This window comes from Notechis scutatus, chromosome 5, assembly GCF_049901735.1.
Source record: "Notechis scutatus isolate UNSWTSFEM ecotype Mainland chromosome 5, rNotScu1.2, whole genome shotgun sequence".
Lineage (NCBI taxonomy): Eukaryota > Metazoa > Chordata > Lepidosauria > Squamata > Elapidae > Notechis > Notechis scutatus.
The window spans coordinates 54837211-54854576 of record NC_142013.1 but is presented as its reverse complement, the minus strand read 5'-3'; the positions used below and the strand labels follow the sequence as shown (position 1 = coordinate 54854576).

At 36.7% G+C, this 17366-nt stretch overlaps 1 protein-coding gene across 1 annotated transcript in view; it reads right to left on the bottom strand.

Annotated features, from left to right (window-relative positions):
- Window positions 1-555: 555 nt before the first annotated feature.
- Window positions 556-17366, bottom strand: part of BACE2 (beta-secretase 2) — a 41358-nt gene continuing 24547 nt past the window's right edge. Inside the window, 7 exon segments of the mRNA XM_026673989.2 lie at window positions 556-2869; window positions 4264-4432; window positions 5460-5609; window positions 6963-7064; window positions 10031-10165; window positions 13066-13194; window positions 15691-15907. Coding sequence (XP_026529774.2) covers window positions 2616-2869; window positions 4264-4432; window positions 5460-5609; window positions 6963-7064; window positions 10031-10165; window positions 13066-13194; window positions 15691-15907 — 1156 coding nt within the window. The 3' untranslated portion in view covers window positions 556-2615.

Here is a 17366-nt window from a genome sequence, read left to right as displayed (position 1 = left end):
TGATTAGATTCATAACCTACAAAGAATAACTATATGCCTATGTTATTCCTAACACTCATGGTCATGTGATCCAAATTCAGATGCTTGGCAACTGATTTATATTTAGGATGGTTGCAATGTCCCAGAGTCATGTGATCACCTTTTGCAAATTTCTAACAAGTGGTCAATGGGAAAGCCAGATTCCTTTAACAACTGTGTTACTAACTTAACAACTGGAGGATTCACTTAACAACTGTGGCATGAAAGGTCGTAAAATGGGATAAAATTCACTTAACAAATGTCTTGCTTAGCAACATAAATTTTGGGCTCAATTATGGTTGTAAGTCAAGAACCACCGTACTAGTTTGTCTCTGCACGGGGATTGCCAATCATCTTAACTCTTACAATGGATTCTATTTGTGCTCTCATTCGAGTCTACTGCTTGTTTTCATTGAAGATAGATTGAAGATTAAGAATAGCTGTTTCTTGTGGAAACCATGACATCTTTCATAAAATTCATAACATAATTCATTGAACAAAATCAGTCCTTATTAATCAGTCAACATGTCCATGGAATTTTTTTTACATAAAAGTTTATTTCAATTTAATTACAGGTATAAATAACTTTTATGATAGAAAACGTCAGTTGAAATATTGGAAACCTTATGACTTCTCACCTTCCATGCTAAGCTTGCACAATTTTGGTGTTTTGAGGTTAAAAATGATTCCTTGGCCCACTATTGCCCAGCATCTCTTTGACACTCACCAAGCTGCCATCTTTCTTCTCGGTTTAGATTAATGTGTTAGAACGACAAAGCAAATGCATTTTGTTAGCCATATTTCAGCAACAAAGCTTTTAAAAAGCTCACACAGAGGTCCCTCTTTCTTAATGAATCAATTATTGCTTATTTTTTTCAAGTATTTGAAAATATATTCCAAAACAGAGTGAATGTGGCATCAATAAAAGGACTCAAAAAGTTCAAAAATAATTTGAGAATTTTTGTCATTACAATAATTTTTCTTTCAACATCAGCATAACTAGTAAAAGGTTTTAGGTCCCTCATGGAGATTATGGCTTATTCCTTACCCTGTGATCAGACTCTGCAATTTAGTATAATTTAAAGAAATAATTACGAAATATGTGAAAACAACACTACTAACAGTATGTATTTTAGTATTACAAGTTTTTTTTTAGTTAAGAATCATATTTATGGGTATTGCTTTAAATGCATGTTCTCATAGTGTGAAGGTCTTTGGCACAAGTGCAGTGGCAAAGACAAAGGACAGTTAGCATAGACAAAAATATGTGAATAAGTTCCCGCTAGCATTGTGTTTGCTATGTGTTGAAATGGTGGTCAATAAAAATTGTTATTGCTAAGTAAAGTAATTAAACATCTGATCATTTATGGGTCTTCACCTTTCTCACCTTTCCCCATGGCAGTTGAGCAAATCATTTAACTGAAGAAATTCCCCTTCAATTGCATTGTTACAAATTTGGTTTCTAGTCATTAGAGTCTCCACAAATGAAGAGAGAGAAAGGAGAAAGAGAAAGACTTTGCTTTATATCTATGCTGTTTCTGCAGGATATGTGCACAAAGGCTCAAATAACCCTTTCAAAGATCATTTATGCATGAATTCAGAAAACCAAGACATTTATGTGAGTAGTAAAGTTGTGAATGTTAAAATGTCATGAACTGGGAATGCATGTGTGGGAGAGAGGGGGGGAGAGAGAGAAAGATGGAGGGAGGGAGGGAGAGGTGGGGGAGAGAAGCTTTAAAGGGATGTTCCAGTTGTGCTGAATGCGGGTGGAAGGCGATCTGTATCTACATCAAGCCGATATACCTATAGCTTACTGATGAATCCCTGAAGAGAGGCAGTCTAGTTTCATACTAAAGTTACACAATGGGTTTGATTTTTGTGTTTTCCCCTGCTTCGCCTTTTTTAAAAATCACAGAGTAAACCATTAAAAGAAGCAAATCATTTTCCAAAGAGGAAAAAAAGCCCTCATTTAAAAAAAAACTGTCTTATTTTCTTCCTTTTAATTATCAATCACTCTTTCTGCTGGTTACTTGATGAAGTCCTGATTCACCAAGGAACAGATATTGTTAATGAAAAAAAATTAATCAAAGAAGAAATATTTCTATTCTTTATGGCAAATCTGATGAATGGCTTATCAAAAGAATATTTTGTAGGCTTTTGTTTTGTAGAGATTTTTGGAACTATAAAATAAAGTTTTAGCTTTTTTTAAAAAAAGTGTATTAATTGGTGCAACTATATATCAAACAAACAATAGAGTAGCATTTGAAATGGCTATATATTAACATAACATAAATAATTAATTGTTGAAATATTAAATGTATGTTAAAGGAGGATTGGACGTGATTAGGTGATAGACCACAGTATTTGTAAAGAGTGAAGCCCAGATTTTCATCTTTGGCTAAAATACCTTAACCTTGTGCCCTACAAGTCTGTTCAACTACACCTCCTGTAATTCTCAGTTTATATAATCATGCTGATTTAGAAGCACAAGCTGTAGTTCTAACACATCTTAAGAACTTGAGGGTGAAGAAAATGGAGAATCATTCTTCATTCCCTGTCAGAATATATAAGGATTCTTCATGAGTTGACCAAATTCTTCATTTCCATCTATGCCGTACTAAGGACGATTCATCATTTACAGTGTCACAGTCGGCATAAGGATGACGACACCGTGGTGGAATAAGCAGCAAGATGATGAGTATGAGAAGTACAAGTCCACAGAAACTCATAAGTGTGTAAGACACAATCCACAAGATTGGTTCATGGACAGATACAGTTGATACGCAAGTGCCTGCCACATCTGTGGTAGTGAAAGGGCCTTCAATCTCAGATAATGGAGAACCATGCAGTTCTATATAAATAAATAAAAAGAAAGATAAATACTGAGAGAGCAAACAAAAAGCATATATATTAAAAATTATAATCCTATCAGTGTTTAGAATTATATGCCAGTATACTCTCTGTTAAATTCAAGCTCAAGAAAATATGCACGCTACAAAAGAAACCCCACATCTACATTCAGGATACTTCATAGAAAAATGAGTTGAATTCAAAGCTGTAATCTCTTATTTCACAATATTAAAAGATTTTGTTGTAACAATTATTTTCTATGATTTGTAAAATCAAAGAAATCATTTCAACTCTGTGAAACCTTTTCCTGCATAATGATTAATGTGAAATTGGAAGATATTCTAGACCAGGTGTGTCAAACTCAAGGCCCATGGGCTGGATCAGCCAACAATGTGGTCGGATTCCACCTGCGATGTGGTTGGATCCAGCACGCAGGGCCATCCTGGAAAATGTATGGGGCCCACCTAACTTTGGCCTGGTCTACCCGCATTTCTTTGACCTGGTCTACCCAATGTGAAGCGGAAACATCGGACCAGCATGACTTCAGCCCAGTCTACCCAGTGCAAAGAGGAAACATCAGGCCAGCGGAGCTTTGGCCCGGTCTACCCAGTGCAAAGAGGAAACACAGTGGCATCAAGCTGGCCACACCCACCCAGTTGGCCATGCCCACCTGGCCCCCGAGATCAACCACAGCCCTGATGCGGCCCTCAATTAAATTGAGTTTGACGCCCCTATTCTAAACATTTAGAAACAATTAAATTAGCACTGCAAGATGGGCCTTAAGAACATTGTTTTTAAAGTAAAATTTGCCTTTTCATTTACAAAAAACACCTTCATATTTCAGAAGAGTAGAAAGGCTACTGATTCACATTTTCCTTCCTGAGATGGTTGAAGTGTAAGATCACTTCTCACTACCAAAGAAGTCAGCATTCCATTGTTTATGTTTGTGTATATGTCTTTATGCGTGGGCACCTATGTGATCAAGTATACAGAATATTTTTAATTTGATACTTAATAACTACTTTGTTCTTGAAACACAATGGATTCTTTTCTTCTTTTGATCAACATACATAGAGCATCTGGCATGTATGAGTTGTTCTTGCCAGTTTCAATAGCAAAGCATTTAATAATCCACTGAAACTGAAGAAACAGATCCAAAGTCTCTGTAAATGTTTGAAACAAAATGAGTTCCTCAATCCATCCTATGAAATTCACAGGAAGCCTTCAGAAATCAAACTTGCTCCGCTTGATCTATTTGGCAACGTTGTTTGGAAACTTAAAAATCACAAAAACACATAGAAAAGTAGGGTCTTCAGTACAGAATATCTAAGACACTTGTATTTGGGACCCCCAGGTTTGAATTTTTAAAATATTATTTCAATTCAAAAGACATACCAGCACAAGTACTTAATGCAAATCCCACTCTCTTTTGGGCTCTATCAAAGATGACATAGAATCCTTCCATCACTGTGGCCCCAATAACCAAGGCATTGGAAGAAGAGGAGATACCAAACCGATAGCAGGCTAGATTCTGTCCAATCCCTAGAATTGGCTGAATGTAAAGCTGGGTTGTTTTTTTTTTGAAAGACACAAAAGATGATTAAAAAACCAAAATATACCTCAATGAACACACAATAAAACCAAATGATTTTTTTAAAACTGTAAAACAAATACAAGGCTTTAAAAGCAAGAGCAATCACCATGTACCAGTCAAAATGGTCAGCTTATATTTTACATAGACATTTAAATACCTTCTGACTGGTATAATTTATCCAGATTCACTTTAGCTTAAATATGGCTACTGTGGTGGTAAAATGCAAAGAGAATTCTACAAAATTGAAACAGCACCATTAAGTAAATACTGAGCAGTCAACCTTGTTAATGTCTTAGATGGGAGACAACCAGAACATCTGCTGTTGTAAGCTAGGTTACAGGATGCTAAAACCTGGAAAAACATTCCGGAAGAAGACAAAGGCCTAATAGCATTTTCATATGATGCCGAAGAAAACAGTAGAGGAATCGAGCATGTCTCAAATGACCTTTGCCCTTTTCAAATTAAGCTGCAAGAAGGGCTGTGCAAAGGTTTAAGGATGCTTCATTTTGACAGACGATTGAATAAAATACTTCCAAATTATTTGTGAAAACACCCCATGCTCTTCCACTCGCTAAGCAAAGTGGCCATGTTTTGTCCTGAGGCCTCCTGAAGCTCCAGTAACTGGGCAAGGCTGCTGTGCATGCTGGCTTTTATCCGCACACAACAAAGGAGCAGGAACTGCCAGGCTTCCAAGACCCTGTCACTTCTTCTCTTTGATAGGGAGAACTGCACTGCCTCCATGACATGAAACACCCCATCAAGGTAAAGCTAAGCCACCACCTGCTGCCCTTGTTAATTGTCAAAAGACTCACCAAGACTCTCCCTGAATGGGAATAAGCATCGCTACTGGGCTCTTTAACAAGACACACAAGCATCCATATATACCGTATAATGGGATGCAGATAAACAACTGTCAGCACTTAGTTTAGCACATGATTACTCCAGGTCCATCTTCCCTGTCATAAATATTAGTAATAGTAAAATAAGAGCTCCCGACCTGTGGAAGGATAGTAATTCGAAAGGACTGGCTGGAATTAACATCTCTCAGATAGATCGAGATCTTAGGAAAGAGGACCCAAGGATTTTCACTTTTATCCCAGCAAGCAAGTTGTGTGCCACTCCAAAATCCAGGTGTGAATTCTTGGATCTATAAGGAAAAAGGGGGAAAAAAACAAATTCTGTCCCCACCTCAATAGGTTTAGTGTTCAGCACATATTCAAGGTCTCTCTATTACCTGACTGTCAGTGTTTGTTTCAGTTTAACAAACTGGATCATAATGGTACACCAGTCACTTAATCAGGGTGTTTATTCTTATAAGAAAAAAGTAGGACAAATCTTTAAGTTGGCAGGCTAATTATTTGAGAGCTTTATATACTTCTATATGAAGCCTTCAACAACATGTTGAATTTTTGACCTGGAATTGCTGTACGTAGTTAAAGGTAAACATAATAAATCTGGGCTGCCAACAAATCCCCTTCCTTTTGGACAGGGCACAGAAAAGATATGCTATGAAACTATTTAAACAGGTCAGCATTGAAATCAAGACGATGTTTGGCTGCGTATCATGCTCACCATGACAGATTAACTGAAACCTGTGAGTATATCAGTAGAGGTTGTCACTTAGGTTTTAGTTTTCTAGCCTCTTCACTGGAATAGAAAGTGAGAGAAGAAATTCCTACTTATTGCGAGGAAACGTGCCATTTAATTATAGGCATAGATAACAAACCAGCACCTGCATACAGTGTCTTGCTCTCCTTTTGCTGTCCACAAAATATTCCTGGCAAGGATGAAACCAACATTTCTAACCTTTTGATGAATTGGAGCAAAAACAAAAAGAATAAGAAATGCTGGCCTCACTTAATATAGTAAGTAACCTCATGACACTGTGCTCCATGTCTTGCAACCCCCCTAGATCAAGGCCATTTTTAAAATGTGCAGTTCCAGACCATAAGAACATGGCCCACTCTTGATATGCACCGCTTCAGTAACATCACTTTTACTTACCTTGTTTGGGTTATCATCCTGGGTCTAGCTAAGGGCCAGGCAGAAAAAGTGGAGAGTTCTAACATCCTGACTTCGTTGTTCTACTTTTAGATGTGTATATGTTTCACTGCATTTATTAATATGATCCACATTTTGAACTTTATACCACATGTAGAAAATCAGTCTTTAAAAGAAATACAGCTATGCCTTAAAAATAAGATTAAATATGTATCTCGTTTAGTCTTACCAATAACAAAATAAGATTTTATCCCCGAATCTACTGCATACATGACATTTTCAATACACTGAGACTATAGAAATGCTGTAGTATGATTTTGATAGCATTGAAATTTAACTTAGACATCTCTCTATCAAGTCTCCATCCAAAAAGGAGAAAAAAGAATATCATTTAGTTCCAATCTTTTGATTGCAAAATAACTCCCATCATACTATAAGCATTGAAAAGAATTCCTTTAAGAACTTAACTTGAGAGACAAACTCATAAGCCATAGCTTACCAAAGAAGTCTGTGTAATGGCATCCACAACAGCACTAAAGACGTTTTCTGGAAGCCGCAAGAGAGTTGTTCCACTGTCCACAATTGCTTTGTCTGAATTGTACTGAAGGGGTGGGGGGAGGGAAGAAAATGTTTGTCATAACAATTAGCAAGTCAGTAGTAAACTTTTGGGGGAGAGAGGGTGAATGAAAACTTCTATCGTAGGGCTTGGGCAGTATCAGATTTTCTGAAACTGAATTCATACAATGAGGCAATAAGGTATTTGAATTATCTTGACTTGATGAGAGAGAGTAAGGTTTTCCCTAGCACAACCACCCAAAGGAATCATAAGACCATCTTCTCAAGTGTCCCTATAGTATAAATTAACTAAGTGCATCTTGATGAGCTTCATCCTTTAAAGGACCTTCTTACCTGAAAATGAACCTGAAAGAGATGACTTTTCAGATCTAGTTCATTTTTATAGCAAAGTAAAGATAGGATTATCACAAATAACAATGCCTATCCAGCCTGTAGGACCTACTTTCAATTTTTTTTTTAATAGAACCCCAGGTTCCTGCACTTGGGGACACATAAAAAAGAAGATGTGATGGAATTATATTTATGGAGCTTGATAATTCTGCTACCTAGTAAAACTCCAGTTGTATTTGTCTCCAACTCATAACTAGGTCAAACTACAATGATCTGTTCGTATCAGAGGAACCAAATATCGTATGTTTCACACTATAAGACTCACTCCCCCCTCCCCCCCAAAAAGTGGGTGGAAATGTCTGTGCATCTTCCAGAGCAAATATTGCGGTGGTGGGGAAGGAGGTTGGTGCACTGCCACCGGAGAATGCTGGAGCCTTTGCTACTGAGCAGCTGATTGGTGGTTGGATTGGCCTCCTAGAATACCTCTGATCTAGGCATCGGGGATCACCACTGCTGCCGCGGCCTATCGTCGTCTATTCACCGCTGCCCGTTCAATGTGGCTCATTCACTGTTGCCTGATTGTCGTGGCCTGTTCGCCGTGGCCCATTTGCCACCGATGGGCGGTGGTGAGCAGGCCACAGTGATCAGCGGCAAACGGGTAGCGGTGAATGGGCTGCAGTGAACGGGAAGCAAACGGGCGGGGGGGCGAATGGGCAAATCTACTCCAAATCTGTACAAATCTGCTCCAACACCACTCAATTTCTATTCCATTCTCTTTCCAATTTACCCGGGACATTTTCATAACCACCCGTGTAAGAATTTCCCCCCCCCCATAGATCTTTTCCTTCTTCCCCTTAACTCTTTGATCTTTATATACCATTAAAAAGAATGGTGCCTTTGAGCATATAATGAAAAGTAGGACTATTTTTTTTTTTCAATTCCAATCCTTCTAAGATCACACATTATTTCTTTCTCCATGTTTTATACTGTCTTTTTGCAGCAGTCCAAATGGAAGCATCTATTATTTTTCATTGTCATTACAATTCACTCAAAGGTGGGGAAAATAATACAGGTAATCCTTGATTTACAACTGTTTGTTTAGTGACCATTCAAAGTTACAATGGCACTGAAAAAAGTGACTTATAACCATTTTTCACAGTTATGACCTTTCCAGCATCCCCCATGATCATGTGATCAAAATTCATATACTTGACAAATGGTTCATAATTATGACCGTTGCTGTGTCCCAAGGTCATGTGATCACCTTTTGTGACTTCTGATAAGCAAAGTCAATGGGGAGGCCAGATTCACTTAACAGCCATGTTACTAAGTTATCAACTGCAGTGATTCACTTAACAACTGGGACAAGGCAGGTCATAACATGGGGAAAATTCACTTAAAATGTCTCACTTAACAACATAAATTTTGGGGTCAATTGTGGTTGTAAGTTGAGGACTATCTGTATTACACATACTTTTTGGAGTATGCATATTATTTGACCAGAAGAAAATAGCTAAAGGAAGTAAAAGAGAAGTAAAAATAATCAAGAGCCTTAAGATAATCTGAAGGCTAACATGATTATAGTGGGATAAATATACATAACTGGTATCATCTTATTAGTAATATTAATTGATCACACCAAAATTAGACTTGGGCTGAAGTGTTAATATTTCTCATTCAACTGTATTAAAGTATGTGAGGAAGAGAAATTGAAACCAGAAAAAGATGACCTAACACAAACTAAACTAGATTAACAAATTAACTTAATTTATCAGAAATCTAATCTTAATAATGATATTTGCTTTTGTGCAATTTCATTTCAATAAACTTGCACTAGAAAAAAATCCCACTCAACTCATTACAGACTAAATTTGTACAAAATCTGTAAACCTGCCACATAAGTTTCTATGTTATACAAAGAAACAGGTATAATGCAAGACACATCCAAAAGCTTTGGGAATTCACTTGAAGTTCAGATATACAGAAATGGTGCTACACAGCAACTGGAAGGATATACTCTATTTTATTTCTTTGTTTATTCATTTAAACGCATTGGCTATCCAAATATAGATTTTGAGTGACATAAAAATAAATAAACAAATATTCCTAAAAACATAAAATCATTCAGACATCAACCACAGGCCTTGGATTTTTAGTTTAATTGATATGTATACCTCATATTATACGGTATTTTGCATAAACTTCTTCAGAAGTTGACTTTCATGCACATCTAAGATTATACATTTACTACTGCACAACTTTTATTTGCCATTCAAATACTAATTAGCAGTGATTTATTTAACACTATTTTTATACAACCAAGTTTTGTTAGGCTCGTACAGCAGAAATAATAAGTAAAGTCAACAATGAAATAACTACAGTAAAATGGTTACTCATTTTACATATCAATCTGTTTCCCAAATGACCATTAAAAAACATATTAACTAATTTGAAGAAGAAGAAAGTTCTTGGCAAAATATAATGACAACCATAGTGAAGGGCAATTTTCAGGCCTATGCTCCTTTGAATTTATGCAGGGACAGAACTCAGTGCCCTTTTCTGCATATATACAGAGAGAATCTGTGGAAAAGATCCCACACATGTGAAATTTGTCATTAAGTAGAAGAATATTAAATTATAATTTTTCCTTATTAAAAATACCTCTTTGCAGTCCAAGTTAAGGTTCTGGCCCCCAACTTCAAATTTCAGTATTTCTACTTGATAATACCACTCTTTTTTAATAGGTGTATACCAGATTTTTCCCTTGTATAGGCTTGGTTCAATCCCACCCAATACCTGAAAAGATTTTAAAAAAAATTACTTTATCATATAATCAAATATAATCGAGTTACAAAATATGTCTACAATCTAAAAAATGGTTTTCAAAATGATTCAATAACAGTAATGTATATTAATACATAAAGAGAGGGAAAGAAATACATTTAAGCAAGGAATATAGGATTCTAAATAAAAGCCTTACAATCTAAATTTTTTTCTAGCAACATTAATAGAGCTATACAAAGAATTTGAAAAAGGGACATGCTGAGATGTGAACAAAACATTTGAAGCATTAAGGCGATTGCATCTTATGTGTATAGGTAGTTATCAACTTATAATTGTTCATTTAGTGACCATTCAAAGTTACAACATCACTGAAAAAAGGGACTTATGACCATTTTTCAGAGTTACGACTATTGTAGCATCCCCACGTGATCAAAATTCAGATGCTTGGCAACTGACTCATATTTATGACTTCTGCAGTGCCCTGGGTTCATATGATCATCTTCTGGAACCTTCTGACAATGGGTAAACCAGACTCACTTAACAACCATGTTACTAATTAAACAATTGCAATGATTCACTGAACAACTGTGACAAGAAAGGCCGTAAAAGGGGGAAAACTCACTTAACAAATGTCTCACTAACCAACATATATTTTAGGCTCAATTGTGGTTCTAAGTAGAGGGTGTCATGCCCCTGTCGGAGTCTGAATCCGAGGAGGAAGCCAGACAGCTGACAGGGGGAGAGACTGTGGCTCCGTTGGCTGTGGTGGAGGCTGGGGAAGGCCAAAGTCTGGCTGGGCAGAACAGGGAAGAGATAAAACAAGGGAGAAGGCGTTCAGAGGAAGAACCAGGCCTACCCCCTCTTCATCCTAGGGCATGCAGGGAGGAACGGAGAAGAAAGCAACATGGGTTGCATGGCTTACGAGGGAGGAAAGGGCCCTGATTCCCTTCATTAGCCACAGCTGGGAAGACAGTTTCTGTGCATTTGTTATGCTACTGTAATATATACAATTCTAGTTGATTTCTAATCGATGAAATATCAAAGATATAATCAACTAAAGATGTAGATCCATGTCTTTAAGAGATTGACCTGTGTGGCTACTGCTATTCCCTTCACAGCTGCAGAGGGAAATTGTCCTCTGACGCTTTCTCAATAGTTGGCATTCCTACGGAAAATGGGGCTTTCTACAGATCTGTTCAGCACAGGAAGATGGAGAAGGCAATGAATCTACTAGATTTAAAGACTTCCTAGGCTGCAGAACAAAGTTCAATTATATTTGTGATTTCTACATTTATTTGTTCAGTTGAGTGAAATGTTGATCCAAATGTTGACCATGTAAGGAGTAGGTGTCCATCCATACAGGCCAGGGGTAGGATGGAAATATTTTTACTACCAGTTCTGTGGGCGTGGCTAGGTGGGAGTGGCTAGGTGGGCATGGCTTCTTTTTTTTTAGTGCATCACCCCCCCGCCCGTTCTGGTTTTTTGGCCTCCTGGGCCTCAGGGAAGCCTCCTGGGGGGGGCGTTTTTGCTCCCAGAAGGCTTCCCTGAGGCCCAGGAAGGCAAAAAATGGAGCATGGGAGGCTGAGCAACAACCCCCCATGCCCCCTTTTGCCTCCTGGGCCTCAGAGAAGCCTCCTGGGTGAAGCAGTAAGACAGCGAGGGGGATCCCGCCACAGCTGATTGCCAGAACAGTTGATCATCAGGAGGGGGGAAAAAAGAAATACTGGTTCTGCCAAACCAGCAGCTGTTTTTTTAACTACCAGTTCAGCCGAATGGTAGCATTGTTTACTACCGATTCATGCAAACCAGGCCAAACTGGTAGAATCCCACCACGGATTCAGCCAGTCATTCTTTTGTTGAATGGGAACTGGAGAAGTTGTAGTCCCAATATGTCATCAAGATAAAAAGCCGGATGGGTATTTATGTTTTTGTGTACTATCTAAACCAGGGGTGTCCAACCTTGGCAACTTTAAGACTTGTGGACTTCAACTCCCAGAATTCCTCAGCCAGCAAAGCTGGCTGAGGAATTCTGGGAGTTGAAGTCCACAAGTCTTAAAGTTGCTAAGGTTGGATACCCCTGATCTAAACATTAATTTTAACCTCAGGGATCAATGAAAAAAATCAGAACACTAATTTGAATACAGTGGGGTTCTGCAACCTCTTTTTGTGTTGTTTACTTTTTAAAAGTATCTTACTACGAGGAAAATCATCACTAATAGTACAAAATGTCACCATGTTATGTCCTTTTAAATATTAAATAGCTTTGAACTATACATTTATCTAGTGTAATTCTATGAAAGCAAGCACCACTGAATTTAATGGGACACATTTTAAAAATAAAATACAGATAGGATTATTCTCTCACACAATAAATTACATTTAAAATACTGAATTTTAAAGAACAAAATGAATAAGAAGAAAAATTTTTAACTTTCCTTTAAAAAAAACAAAAGAGAAACTATGGTTATTGTGTGCAGAATGTATGCAATTGAAATTATGTTTCAATTTATATTCATGTTGAAACCATTAAGGTTCAGATCTTATTGTTCAGTTTTCAACATTATTAAAAGCAAAGTACTGGAAGATTGATAATTCAGTTGTAACTGTGCAGGTTGTACTTTGACTCAATAGTTTAACAATAGTTAACAAAAGAAAGCATATATTTAAACTTGAACTTTAAAATTCAGCAGATATATTTGGGTCACTATTAAGCTAATTGTAAGAAATAATAATAAAAGTTATGACAAATCTATATTCCATCAATTTAATCATCAATTAGGAGAATATAGCAAACTGCCATAACATACAGTTTCTAAAGGATATGAGAAAGATGTCAAGTTATTGGATTTAATGATATTAAATAGTCTAAGAAAATGCCATTTTTCCTAATATTTAATCTGACAGATACCCACAAGACTACCTCCATTAGTACCAGTTCCAGAAACAGGCAAACTAGGTCCACACATCTGCATGGAAAAAACATTGGGGATCTGGGCTTGATTCACAATAGAATCAAAAAAAGTCTCCACAGAACTTGAAGGCTGTAAAGAGAAGAACAAGAACTGTAAAATTTCAGCTGTACACAAATTGAAGCACTGTGAATAAATTGATAGAGAGCAACCCAAGCAGAATACTATTCCTGGATAAAAAGAATTTTAACAACAAATTACAAATTTATTAAATGGAGGTTATTAAACCTCAAACCTATGCTATACATTAAACATTGAAGGTAATTGCTAGCATTTGTTCAAATCCTTTCATCTATTTGTTTTTATTGGTGTCATAGTTTTCTTCCTAAAAATCATGATTCAAATGTCTTAAAATCTGTCCTCCTGTGCATTGTGTAATATATAAGGGAACCATTCTTGCTTAAATTTTGATAGAGTTCTATTATGGTTATAAACTGTCAATTTTGCCATTGCTGTATATTCTCTAATTTTGGTCTTCCGCTCTAGGTTGTGGCCAGCAGTTCCAGAAACATTTCTAGAGGAAATAATCTAGATATTCAAGTTGTAGTCAACTAGACAAATAAATAGAGGGGAAGAGAAGAACATATTATTAGAATATTTTCCCATACAAATTTTATTTATGTTTATCTATTTTTACTAGTTGTTTCTTTGTGTGTCTTTCAACTGTTACTATGCAATATAGTTAAAGGTTTTTTCTCTTTGTATTTCTTTATTTTAATAATAAAATAGCTAAAAGCTCAGTACAGTTGGGGCTCAGGTTATGATCACTCATTTAGTGATATTTTAAACTTCACTGAACAAGAGGACTTATGACCACTCCTTGGGAGTTCTAGCCACTGCAGTGATCTCACAGTCATTTAATCACAATTTCAGAAGTTCCCTGATTGCTTCTCACAAATATCAGTAGGTCAAGCAAGTTGGAAGTCACAGTTGTGTATACTTCCACACTTAATATCTGAAACCAGGACTGCCAACCTGGCCTACTAGAACTAAATGACACAGTGACTTATTATGGCCATGTTGCTTTGTGATGGCAGTTCCAGTCTTAATTGTTGTTGCAACAAGAAAACTATCTTTACTTCTTCTCTTGCTTTGTGTCAAATGTTATGCCATAATGGATTATGCTTTCTTCCCCTGCCCTTCAGGACTTCTCAATTGTTATGCCTTTATACCAACTGTGAGTACCAATAGTCTTCTATGTGGTTGGATTAAGAAGTAGAGGCCTCCATAACATTCAATGCATCCCTTGTAACCAAATTATATCTAACATCTGGTGACAGACTGTAGGTGGTAAGTTTATTTAGGCCAGCTTTCTATGTTCACAGTGACTATCTGGAAGCATTTGGGAAACTCATAAGCTTAGATGGGGGAATGTCTCTCTATGTTACACTCTCTATGAATTAGGAGGTAGTAAACAACCATCAACATTAGTATCAAGTAGTAGTAGTAGTAATCATCCATGACCATATCTAGTCTCTTTAAACCATCTAAATTAGATGGGCATTTTTTAGTAAGCTGGAAACAAATTTCACAGCATAAAAAGATTTTCCTTTTCCATATAATTATTTCAATGCATGACCTCGTATCAAAATTAAGTGAGACAGAGGATGGGAAAAAAACACTTCCTGTCCATGTTATCCAGGCCAGACCTGATTTTATATACTTCTATCATGTTCATCCAACAATAAAGAACTCAAATGTTATATTATTATTATTATTATTATTATTATTATTATTATTATTATTATTATTATTATTATTATTATTATTATTATTATTATTATTATTATTATTATTATTGCAGGAGAGATGCAAAGGTGTCCTAATCATTTGGCTGCTTTTTTTCACCCTTTCTAGCATTATAATATCCCTTTAAAGGTGGGTGGTGAGAACTGCACTCATATGGATGGCCTCATGTACTTTAATTTAGTTCCCATTAATTTCATTTCCCTTAGATTTAAATACAGATAATATGATTATTTCTCCATGCATTTAGTAATTTGGGGGTAAATTTTGCAAGATGGAAACACTTGTAGCCTTGGAACTGCATGTTTACCTCTGCCTCATAAGAATGAATGTAAAACCATTTTAATGGTTTAAATCAGGGGTCCCCAACCACCGGTCCGTGGACCGGTCCCGGTCCGTGGAACAAATCCTACCGGGCCGCTGGTTTGCTGGGCGCCGCCATCTTGTTTTGATGAAAAAGTGCTTCCGGTGAGCTTTTCCGGGTAGAAAGCTCACCGGAAGCACTTTTTCATCAAAACAAGATGGCGGTGCCCAGCCGATGCCGGTACCGGGCCGCGGCATAAAAAAGGTTGGGGACCACTGGTTTAAATGATAAAATGATTTTAATGATAAAACATTTATCATTATTGAATTAACAAGTTGCTGACTTCAAAAAGGGTTAACTTGGTTAGTGCTTGGCTGTGAAATCATGCAGGAATACTAGCAATGTAGATTAAGATACAAATTAGTAAAATCATAGAAGCAGCTTTGAAACTTTCATTTGCTCACAATATCTGCTTTTATTTTCATATACAGAAACTGATGAATAAGACATCCAGTTACCTTAGCCAATGTACTATATGCCAAACCAAGGATCCCTTGCCATTGAATGCCTTTTAAAAAGAAATTTTCAGATTGAAAAATTGTAGCAATGTTGATGATATAAGTGCCATTTATTCCTTTAGGCATTCTAACAACATCTGTTCCAAGAATTCCAGTCCAACTTCCCTGGGTATATTTAACAGTAACCTCAGCATTCAGCGATTTATATGTGCTAGATCTAAGAAAAGAAACAAAGTATTATAAACCAAGTTATTCCATAATATATACAGTCCACCTTCATTTTCAAGAATAGCCATTATATCTACTGTATAAAAAAAAGCAAAACTCCACCAACCAAGCAATACAACCAACCAAGCAGTACGTAGTACAACCACCACATTAGTCAGGCAAATTCTCCCTCTCCATATATCCTTGCATACATATCAGTCTTTTAATTTATATGTAACAAATCCACATAAAGGAAGACTGGGGCTAAGGACTTCCTTCTTAAAGGGGTACACCTCCCTTCTTTTTAAATCTTCCTTTTTTCTGTGAAAATATTATGCATAAATACCACTTCTTGTGAAATGTTGGGTGTCATTTACATTCCAACACAATCAAGCTTGTCCTGTTACTAGATGCTTTGCAATACCTGAATATGAAATAGAAGCATGCAACTATTTCATCTTAAGACAACATGTCTTTTCACTGCATTAGTCGTGTATTTATTACTGCAATTTTAACCTGCCTCATGTCATTTTTATCTAATGCACTTTTTGCCAAATATTAGTCCTTTCTCTAGCATGTAATCTCAGTTGGGTAACAAATGACATCCCTGCCCTCAAACCCCACATTTTCCTGTCCATTTATCAGTGCAGAGTTGAAGTATTCATACACTATTCCAATAATTTATTTATTACATTTATTCATTCATTAATTTTTATGCCATTCATCTCACTGATACATTGACTCTGGGCAGCTTACAGTGTGATACAGTATGATAACATTGCTTCCTTGCATACACAGCACATACACATTTGATATAAGCATGTATCCATGTGTGGTACTACAGTCAATCACATAGAAAAAAAGGAAGAATGCCGTTGACTATTTACAAATTATAACTGTGGCACACCAAGCTTCTTGAGAAGAAATGTTGACCTGATTCCCAGGAAGAAGGAAGTGTTTTCCAGAGGAGCAAGAGACATCCCAATTTAGATAGTTGATATGGGAGAAAAAGGGTAAAAATGGTTCCTCCCTAACAGTTCCCAGATATTTGTTTTATGGTGCAAGTAGTTTGGCAAGATTTCTATCTATAGGTGAGGAACAATAGGGGAAACTTCTGAAAGAATCACAGTGTGTCTTTCTTGGCTTTAGGAGCCTGACACTTCTCACACAGTACTAGGATGGACTAAGGATTCTTTTTCTTCATCTTTAGAAAACTTATTTTCTAAAGAGGAGACATTACCATGCTGGAGAAATCATAGCATGTGTATCAATTCTAATAGAGATACACAGTCAGAAGTCTGATGGAACACTTAAACAAGAAATGGGGAGGTTGCATCCCATTCAATGTTCTGTAAAGAAAAGCTTCCATCTACCGTTGCTATTCCCCCCACCCCAACATTTCATACAAACTTCAATACAGTTTCCTAAGCAGGGGTCCCCAACCCTCAGTCCGTGGACTGGCACCAATC